General features: G+C 31.1%; 1 protein-coding gene across 1 annotated transcript; it reads left to right on the forward strand.

Annotated features, from left to right (window-relative positions):
* The first annotated feature begins 3,962 nt into the window (after positions 1–3,962).
* On the forward strand, positions 3,963–11,078 carry LOC149177275 (putative nucleoredoxin 1). Its single transcript, XM_089421709.1, has 5 exons — positions 3,963–4,067; positions 4,157–4,323; positions 4,486–4,816; positions 5,593–6,090; positions 10,362–11,078. The coding sequence occupies exons 1-5, from the start codon at positions 3,963–3,965 to the stop codon at positions 11,076–11,078; spliced, it is 1,818 nt and encodes a 605-aa protein (XP_089277835.1).
* The last annotated feature ends 649 nt before the right edge of the window (positions 11,079–11,727 follow it).

The following is an 11,727-nucleotide window of genomic DNA, read 5'->3' on the forward strand; positions in this document are numbered from 1 at the left end:
GAAGGGAGGGATAAAGGGAGAGAATGGGAAGAGAGAGAGGCAGAGGGAGGGTGATATAGATAGATATGGAGAAACAATGTGTATGTTTGTGGGGTAATGTAGAGAGATGAAGAAGGAGAGACAAAGGGATACATAGCTCTAAAATTAAGAGCTCTACGCAACTTCTCTCTCGCACAAACTTCGTAATCTACATGGTAAAAGTTTCACACAATGAAACATGATAATATCCCTTGTTTTCCCATACATACCTAGTCCTTTGTAAACATTCATACGATATATGATCTAGAAATTTGTAAAAGTATCTCCAAAAAATGACTTCATATGATATATGATCTAGAAATTCGTAAAAGTATCTCCACAAAAAGACTTCATATGATATATGATCTGGAAATTTGTAAAAGTATCTCCACAAAATGACTTGTGTAGCCTGCCACCGTTGTTGCCTCCTCTCCCCCTCCCCCCTATGCAAAGGACCTATATCCACATTTCTAGGAAATTATAAAATTATTTTTGAATTAATGAAAAATAGAAAAAAATTGTATTTTTCGGAAACTTGGGCTAAAATGATAGGAAAAAAGCAAATGCAATTTGACCGCAAGGCAAAACACACCCACTAATAAACTGTTATAAAACAATTATGTTCACTATAAAACAATTATGTTGACAAGTGAAGATGTTGTCATAATAACCCCATGTGGTATTCCAAAGACAAATATTATATATTAATTATGTTGTGTAATAGCTCCATGTAGAATTCCCAAAAATATTACTAAATATTTAGTAGGTTGTGTGATTAATATATAATTTCAAATGATTAGTTTTGGTTGCAGGCAAAATTTTTTCAAAAAATCATGTAGAGGCATTGTTTGAATCATGTTTTATAAAACAATTATGTTGGCAAGTGAAGATGTTGTCATAATAACCCCATGTGGTATTCCAAAAACAAATATTATATATTAATTATGTTGTGTAATAGCTCCATGTAGAATTCCCAAAAATATTACTAAATATTTAGTAGGTTGTGTGATTAATATCTAATTTCAAATGATTAGTTTTGGTTGCTGGCAAAAAATTTTCAAAAAATCATGTAGAGGCATTGTTTGAATCACGTTTTTGATGGTGGAAATGGATTCAGGGCCATCAACAACATTTAGGACACCTAAAATTTTGAAGTTTAACAACTATAACTTGGATTTTCTCTAAATATGACCAGAATTTACATAACTTTCCGGGCAATTCCTCTTGGACTAAGACATTAGTTTTGACATTCATTTTTTAAGTAACATTAATTTATATTTATTTTAATTTTAGATTTATTAATTTAAATTTTTATATCTTAAATTTTATAAAACTATATAATTTAATATATGTGCTTAGTCTAACTTATAGATGAAATAGATTTTATCACCTGAATTCACTAAAATGTTAGGGCGCTCGAATTATGTAGATTAAATAATTTAAACACCTATATATATATGAATAAATTTATTATTTTCCATATTTTATAGATAAAATATTAAACTAAATATATACTATTTTAAGGATATATTTAAATAATTAACTATTTAATTAGTTATTGATCTAATATAAACTAAGAGAACTAAGGTAGAGAACTAAGGTTCAGCCCAAAGAAATCTTACCAAAGATTTCACAAAAAAGTTCCTTATTCTCACTCAAATTCAATGAAAAGAATGAAGTGAATAATGATTTTAAAAAATAAATTGTCATTAAAATTAAAAAATACATAAATTAAGAGAACTAAGGTTCAGGGTCGAGAAATCTTACCAAAGATTTCACAAAAAATTTCCTTATTCCCACTCAAATTCAAAGAAAGTAATGAAGTGAATAATGATTTTATAAATAAATGGTCATTAAAATAAAAAAATGCTTGATCATTAGAATAACTCAAATATGAAATTTAATAAGAAAATTTAATTAAATTTAGATAATTGTCTAATTAAATTACTTTTTTCACTTTAAGTTTTTGAATTAATTTTACCTAAAATCTCCAAATTTGAGTTTTAAGTGGTTTAATATGTAGACTTTGAGTGTCATAAAGTTTTTTTGGCAGACAAATTATTTTGTGTATAAATTAAATTATGCAATAAATAACTCCAAATGATTAGTTTTAATATTTTATTTTGTTTCACTGTGATTTTGAAAATATATTTTTTATTAATATTAATTTATATTTATTTTAATGTTAGATTTATTAAGTTGTAATGCAGTGCAATTTTGTGATTTTTTTAATATTTTTTTGTAAAAATGTAAAATTTTAAAAAATGTTTGTATTTTAGTGAAGGATTTGTCTACATGTAAGGTTTTTTCAGAGTTTCACTCTCCAAACTTGCTATTCCAATAAATCTTTTTAAAAAATCTCACATATACATAAATTTTTTAACAAAAAAAGATTAACTTACAAAATGAAAAAATTAAAATAAATCTAAACTAATTTCAAATAGCATCCTTCAAAAGTGCTCTTCTTGACATGATTTTTTTTTTTTTTTTTTTGTAAACTTGGTAGGACTACATCTTTATCATGTCCACCTTCTGGGAGATAGCACAAGATAGCACAATATTTGAACCCAAAGTTTCACATTCAATGATACTTCATTTCCTTGGCCCTTGCCAATTGAACTACCCTTAATTTTTTTTTCGAAATGATCAATTATGATTTTGATTAACTCAACATTTAGAACCCCTCCCTCTAGTTCATCATTCATGTGAATAAAGTCATATATGATTATTGTGATTTTTCTTATTTTTTTTACCAATCAATATGAATGACATAAATTTGAATTAAAATTTACTAAATTTCTTACACACATATATTATTTTAAAAATATATTTAATTAATATAAATTTTTATTATTATTCTCAAATATTTAAATAGGTATAATATGTTAAAAATATGTTATCTTTTATAAAATTATAATTTCGCGTATAAGCATGTTCCTATGTTTAAATGCAAAAATTTAAATTAATTGATGTGAATTCAAGGAATATTCTTCTATATTTTTTGCTATAGTTTTTTTTACATTTATGATTATATTATTTAATTTAAATTTAGTAAATGAATATAATTAGTTCATTTGTATTAATTCATTTACAAAATTATTCTGATTTATATTTAAAGCATTTTTTAATTTAAATATTTTTTAGATTATTTCTCATAAAATTACTAATTTATTAGTATAATTATTATATAAATTTATATAATTTTTGAACTTTTATATAATTAATTTAATATAAATATAAATTTGAATAATTTATATTAATTTATATTTACTTTAAAATATGGTTATATTTTTAAAATTTATGGACATTTATTTTTAATTATTTATTTTAAAATATAAGAGTTATATATTAATTAAGAGTTATTAATTTTTTTGAAGCTTTTTTAGTAGGTTTTCGTGGTATAATTTCTCTAAAATCTGGCAGGAATTTATTGAAATCACAAGTCTGATGGTTAATTCCTGTACAATTAAAGTGCCCTAAAAATTTTGCACAATGCTAAATTCATATATAATTAAAAAACCAATTTAAATAACACATCAAAATTTCACCTTTAATTTTTTGGCGGTCCAAAAATCCAAAAAGTCAAGCTAAAACCCATTCTTATTACTTAACACAATTTTTTAAATTTAAAATCAATTACTTAATAGGTCTTTAAATTTGCTTTCAAAATGCTTTGTATCTATAAAGAATTCCACTCTTTAAAATTTTCAAATTAAATATATTTTTCTAAATTAATTTTTGGTGTAACTGTTATATTGAACAGTATAACTGACAACGTCTCCCTCATATCGGAGGCTTACCTGATTACATCTCCTTCGACATAGACGGGGGATTAACTGATAACCTCTCTGTTCTGAGGAAATCTCAGAGCTGGGAGTGCAATAAAATAAAAATCAGGAGAAAGCCTACTCGGGACAGAGAGAGATCGTGTGTTATCGCTTAATATGTCTGAGCTCAATGAGCAGGAGAAACCTGCCACCCACGAGAGTTTGAGATCTTTGCTTTTCAATGAGGAACGTGATTTCTTGATCCGAAACGATGGACAAAGGGTATGATTGTTATGCTTTGATATGTACACTCATTTCATTAACTTTTGTCTAAAATTCCGCTCTTGTTCTGAAACCATGGTAATGTGCAGGTCAAAGTTGAAGAACTGGAAGGAAAACATGTGGCTCTGTATTTTGCTGATCGTTTTCATGCATCCAGGGATTTCACCCCCGTTTTGGCCAAAATTTATAAGAAGTTATTGGAGAAGGGGGACTTCGAGATTGTGTTCGTTTTTACTGATTTCATTCATTGTAGTGAGTGTGAGTGTGAAAGTGATGATGATGATGAGGGTAATGATGACGACGGTGATAGTATTGAGTGTGAGTGTGAAAGTAATGATGATGATGAGGGTAATGATGACGACGGTGATAATGACGATGACATTGAGGATCGATGGGAATTGTCAGGTAAAAATACGAGGAAAAAACTTAATCAGGCTTTCGAGGAATCTCACCACACCATGCCATGGCTTGCCCTGCCATTCTCAGATGAGAATACCAGGAAAAAGCTTAAGCAGGCCTTTCAGGTGAATCATATTCCCAGCCTTGTCGTTCTGGATAAAGATGGCAAAATTATAACCCCTTATGGCGTGGAAGTTTTTGAAGAATTCGGTTTCGAGGGCTATCCCTTCACTGCAGAGAAGATTGATGAGGCGAGGGCCAAAGTGAAGGCCTTTCGGGATGCACAAACTCTAGAATCCCTTCTGGTGTCTGATGAACGAGATTTTGTCATTGGCCATGGAGAAAGAAAGGTTGGTTTTTTCCCTTTTAATTCAACAGTGTAAGAAAGGTGTGTGTTTTCGCATTTTTGTTTGTGTTTTCTTTTGCATGGAATTCTGATCCGGACATTTTATGAGAGTTTTTCATTAGAATAATTTTAATTTTTATTTTATCGATGGAAAAAATTTAAATGCATTCTAATTTAAATCAACTCAAAAATCTTTAAACAGACACCTAATTGACGGCTGTTTCTCAATTTCAAATAAAACCTGCAATAATGTAAATTGAACCAAAAGTTCAGCTATTTGTTATTATTATTTAATTTAAAGTCACATGTAAATATATCAATGTAAATATATCAATTTGGTGTATCAGATTTTTTGGGACAATGGAGGCATTTCAGTGCAGTGATTTGACTTACCATTTTACTTAATGGTTAGGTAGTTAAGTTTAATTCTATTTTTGATTTTAAACTTACAACCATAAAAAGAAACACATACTCTTAACTATTAAACCCATTAAAATTATATAAATAAAAATGAAAAATTATATGAATAAAAATGAAAGCATGCAATTGGCATTTTCATTTGATAAATGCATTGAATTAGCCTTTTCAGTTTGTTAATAGAACATGTATGTCTTCTTTTCAGTTTGATAATCGAACATGTATGTCTTAAACCTAATGAATACATATCCTGAATTGGGTGATTGAGTTTTAAGCAATAATTGCTTCCTGTAAGGATTTAGGAAAAGTAGGTGCACAGATTCTATTTATGGACTCGGTGTCAATTTGGGTATTTGCCAACAGGTTCCAGTAGCGGAGCTTCTGGGGAAGACTGTAGTGCTTTATTTCTCGGTCAACGGCCCTAATGACTGCTATAATTTCACTTCATATCTCCTGGAGTTTTACGATGAGCTTCGGGAAAGAGGGGAAACCATTGAGATTGTGTTCTTGTCGGATGATGAAAAGGAAAGAGACTTTCAAAAGCATTATGAGAGGATGCCATGGCTGGCTTTGCCATTGGGAGACAAGACTATAAAGAAATTGTTTCGCTACTTCCGACTTCCGTTTATCCCAAACGTGGTCATTGTACATCCAGATGGGAAATTACATTGGGAATTGCCGGAAAGTGCATATTTTTACATAACAGGACATGGAACCAAGTATTACCCGTTTACAAAAGAGCGGCTGGATGAGATTGAAGCGGCTGAAGCGAAGGAAAAAGCCAGACGAGAATCACAGACACTGGAGTCACTCTTGGTTTCTGATGAGCGTGACTTTGTGATCAAGCATGGAGGTACCCAGGTGAGTTATTGAGATCTGATTTCTACTTTCAATGTTCTATGCCATGATTCATGTATTCACACCAAGAAAAATTCTATTTCTACAAAACACATGGGAATTGTATAGACAAATGGTCGAGCAAAAGCTCTCATTGTGCTTAAAATATTAAGCACAATGGTCGAGCAGAACCTGTCTGAATCGATGGGCTCAGGGGCTATCCCGATTCCATCCTCCCTTTTCTTTTGTTGGCAAATTGGATGATTCCATCCTCCCTTTTCTTTTGTTGCCAAATTGGATGAAGTGCATTCGTTCATTGGAACTTACTTTTCCGAACATCTCCTACAATCACATCTACAAGGAACAGAACTACAGAACCACATCTTGGATATATTTTTGAAAAAAGGAATTTAAGGCTATGGAGTCCTCTAATGAGATAGAGGAATTGCGGGGACGGCCAAAAGTGGTCAGAATCTGGACAAAAATATTTCAATTTTTTTTATAGAAACAGTGTTTGAATCTTGCTTTTGATGGTGGAAATGGATTCAGCACCATCAAAAAGGTCTAGGACACCTAAACTTTTTGAAGTTTAACAACTATAACTTGGATTTACAAAAATCCTAGCTGAATTTTTATCTGAATATAACCAGAATTTCCATAACTTACTGAGCAATTCCTCCGGCTAGTTAGACTACCGCAGAGGTTATTCACTATGCTGCCTTCAATCATGACTTCAAGATTGATTCAAGCAGTATATTCGCTACTTAGATGCTACTCACTTTGTTTTGTTCTTCAGATTTTGAAAACAAACATCTGTATTTTTGTTCCTATTTTCCACATTTTCAGTTTCTCTACACTGAATTATAAGGGCTGAAGGATTAGCATTTTGATAAGATAAACAATTTTGTTTAAGGCTTATATTTGCAGAATTTTGATACGATGCAAGATTTACATGTATACACTTGGGACAGCGTGAACTGTTTCTTTCTTCTGAAAAGAAAATCCCTTATTGTGCTTCCTCATTTAGTTTGGGCTTGTGAATCTTCTTAATGAGGGCAAGTGGACAGGACGAGTTGCATGTCCTGGGTGATATTTAACAGCTTTGAAGCTCTTTAGGTTTAGAACGTAAGCCAATTCATGGTCTTCTGTGTTTTATTAGGTGCTATCCCAGGTTAATGTGCTACTGCTTCTCGGTTCCCCACCAAAGAAAAAATATACATAATACTCATTGCGCTCTTATCAAACTGGATACAGAATCATAGACTCTCATTCAGAGAGAATCAGCAATAAGATTGGTTGATTTTTTCCTTTTCAGAGAACATTTCATCTTTCCATTAAAAAAGAGACAACACATATTTTATATCTTTCAGTTTTACTTGTAAATATTCATTTCTTTATGATAATTTAGGACTTTCGTTTTTTTTTTTTATAATTTTTCAGAACTGTTCAAATGTTGTCACGTTTAATTGTTTTTTGGTTCATTATATAACAAAAACAAACCCTTATATATAGATATGTCCACATATTTAGACTCTTTCTTGGTTTTAGGATAGTCTCTTAAGAATAGTTTAAAAAAACCTTTATATATAGATCTGTTTACCCATTCAGATTCCTTCTTCCTGATTTTGGATAGTCTAACTCTTATATATAGATCTGTCTACATATTCAGACTTGTTCTTAGTCATTAATAGTCTCCTACAAATAATTAATGCTACCACCAAAACCTTTATATATAGATATGTTTACATATTCAGACTCCTTCTCGATTTTGGATAGTCTAACTCTTATATATAGATCTACCTACATATTCAGACTTCTTCTGAATGTTTAATGTAATAAATCCGCCGTAAGCAGTCGGCAGTATTGAGATGAAGCTAAACAAGAAAACAAATATTCATAATTTAGGGTGTGCAGTTTACAAATTAACTTGCTAAATGCCGTTAAAAGTATAAAGTACTTTTGATTGGTTGATTTGTTCAAACAATTATAAAATTCATTTTCATATAGGAGGCTCTATATCTGGGCAACAAATACGATTTGCCTCCTTAATGGGCATTAAATTAAAAATTAAATTTTTTTTTGATCCGTTAATTTATTCAAAAAATTATAAAATATTTTTTTATATAAAAAGTTTTACATCTTCGCAATAAATATGTGGCTTGATATGGGTATTAAATAAGCAAATATTGTATATAGTTATTATTAGATTCTGGATGTACTCACCATTAGATTTTGAGTTATTAAAATCCAATAAAATTTAACAATAGGGATATTGGATAGTATTAAATTGGTCTATTAATGGATATAGGTATTAAATAAGAAAGGATTGTATATAGTCATCATTGGATTTTGGATATGTTCACTATTAGACTTTGACAATTAGTTATCAAAATTAAACAAAATCTAACAATAAACATATTGGATATGGGTATTAAATAAGCAAGGATTGTATATAGTCATCATTGGATTTTGGATATGCCTACCATTAGACTTTGACAGGGTAGTTATCAAAATCAAATAAAATCTAACAATAGGCATATTGGATATGGGTATTAAAATAGGCAAGGATTGTATATAGTCATCATTGGATTTTGGATATGCCCACCATTAGACTTTGACAGGTTAGTGTTCAAAATCAAATAAAATCTAACAATAGGAATATTGGATATGAGTATTAAATAAAATCTAACAATAGGCATATTGGATATGGGTATTAAATAAGCATGGATAGTCATCATTCGATTTTGGATATGCTTACCATTAGACTTTGACAGGCTAGTTATCAAAATCCAATAAAATCTAACAATAGGCATATTGGATATGGGTATTAAATAAGCAGGGATTGTATATAGTCATCATTGGATTTTGGATATGCCCACCATTAGACTTTGTCAAGCTCAGTATCAAAATCCAATAAAATTTAACAATAGGCATATTGGATATGGGTATTAAATCAGCACAGATTGTATATATTCATCATTGGATTTTGGATATGCCCACCATTAGACTTTGATAGGCTCATTATCAAAATCCAATAAAATCTAATAATAGGCATATATAGTTATCACTGGATTTTCGATATGACCACCATTAGTCTTTGACAGCCTCGTTATCAAAATCCAATAAAATCTAACAATAGTCATATTGGATATGGGTATTAAATAAGCAGGGATTGTATATAGTCATGATCATTGGATTTTGAATATGCTCAGCATTAGACTTTGACAGGCTAGTTATCAAAATCCAATAAAATCTAACAATATGCATATTGGATATGGGTATTAAATAAGCAGGGATTGTATATAGTCATCATTGGATTTTGGATATGCCCACCATTAGACTTTAACATGCTAATTATCAAAATCCAATAAAATCTAACAATATATATGTGCCCTATGAATAGATATGGGTATTAAATAAGAAGGGATTGTATATAGTCATCATTGGATTTTGGATATGCTCACCATTAGACTTTGATAGGTTAGTTATCAATATCCAATAAAATCTAACAATAGGCATATTAAATAAGCAGGAATTGTATATAGTCATCATTGGATTTTGGATATGCTCACCATTAGACTTTGAGAGGTTAGTTATCAAAATCCAATAAAATTTAACAATAGGCATATATAGCCCGGTTCATTTAATGTATACAAGGATTGTATATAGTCATCATTGGACTTTGGATATGCCCACCATTAGGTTAGTTATCAAAATCTAATAAAATCTAACAATTGGCATATATAGCCTGGTTCATTCAATGTCTGTCAATGGATATGTATACAAGGATTATATATAGTGATCATTGGAATTTGGATATGCCCACCATTAGATTTTGACAGGCCAGTTATCAAAATCCAATAAAATTTAACAATAAACATATATAGCCAGACTCATTTAATGCCCATTGACAAACTATTTAATTTCAAAACTACATCTATCTATCAGGGTTTAAATTTAGGTTGTCTTTAATGCCTGTCAATAAATATAGATACAGAGATTGTATATAGTCATCATTAGATTTTGGACATGCCGATCATTAAATTTTGAGAAGCGAGTTATTAAAATCCAATAGAATCTAACCATAAGCATATATAGCCAGCTCATTTAATGCCATTGAGAAGCTATTTAATTTCAACACTATGTCTATCCGGGTTTAAATTTGGGTTATCTTCATGGCGGAGTCCTGTTATACTGTTATCAACCACTAAACAACAACTCAATAGGGAATATACTTCTGATCATTAATCTAGTGGATGATGCTGATCATTTATACGTTGTGATTCTTGTAACAGGTCCCCGTAGCTCAGCTTGTGGGCAAAACAGTTGGTCTGTATTTCTGTACCCTTTCGGACTCCTGTTGCCAAGGTTATATGACTGCAAAGATTGCAAATGTATACAAGGAAATCAAGGAAAGAGGAGAAGCTTTTGAGATTGTTTTCATCTCCGGTGACAAAGATCAAGAGGCTTTTGAAGACCACTACAAGAGCATGCCATGGTTGGCTCTCCCATTTGGTGATAAAACCAGTCGGCATCTCGAGCAGATTTTCGGTCGAAGAAACTTTTCCTTGATTGTGATTGGTCCAGATGGGAAAACTCTGAGAGATGAAGCCCAACATCCTCTGCTTACCTATGGAGCCATGGCATTTCCCTTCAGTGACGCTCATATTGAAAGGGCGGTGGAAGAGCTGGCTCAGACATCACCCAAGGAGATATATTCCCGCGTGTATAACTGGGAGGGTCCCCTTGTATTGACACGGATTCCTCAATTTAGCTGCGAGCATTGCTACGACCGTGGCTTTGGGTGGTGCTATAGTGGTCCTTACGAAGGGTTCAATGTCGAATATCATCTGACTTGTGCTTTGGAGTTTCAAACAGAGGGCGGACACGAACACGGGTATGGTGAGACGGAAACGGAAACGGAAACGGAAACGGAGACGGAATCGGAATCGGAAGAAGGGGTGGAGGAGGAGAAGGGACAGAAGACCGATGGTGAGATTGATGCGGCCTGAGATATCTGTAATGGAGATGTTTGTTACAAGGCTGAAAAGTAATGATGATAAAAGGTGGCTCATTAACATATCATATGTCCCGCGGTCTTCGATTTACTGGGCAGACCGTGAGATAGCAGGACATTGTTAAGTGAAAGTCCTCTGTCATGGTAAAAATAAATTGAATACTTCATGATCTAAATTAAATGTGCATTCTAGTTGACTTTAAAGAACATATAATTTTGGAGTTTACCTTTACCAGTGTAATTTATGAAAGGGTTTTTATGTATTTCTGAGTATGGATATGTCAGACGAATGAAAATACCCTCAGTTTGTGCAGTGGCAAAATATGATTGTTTTATTATTCACACTTTGGAGTTTACCTTTACCAGTGTAATTTATGAAAGTGTTTTTATGTTTTTCTGAGTATGGATATGTCAGACGAATGAAAATACCCTCAGTTTGTGCAGTGGAAAAATATGATTGTTTTATTATTCACACTTATATAAGAAATTAAAAATTAATATAAGAAATTAGAAAATAATTTTACATTGTTCATAGTTGTCTAGAGAGGTGCCTTTACAGTGGAATATATAATTTTAATTTAATTAATAAAATTATAAATAATTATTTAAGGGAAATAATCATAATATTTATATTTTATTAGAAT

Source organism: Pinus tabuliformis, chromosome 4_1, assembly GCF_031772625.1.
Source record: "Pinus tabuliformis cultivar Carrire ecotype Pingquan chromosome 4_1, CPIR1, whole genome shotgun sequence".
In the NCBI taxonomy this organism is placed as follows: domain Eukaryota; kingdom Viridiplantae; phylum Streptophyta; class Pinopsida; order Pinales; family Pinaceae; genus Pinus; species Pinus tabuliformis.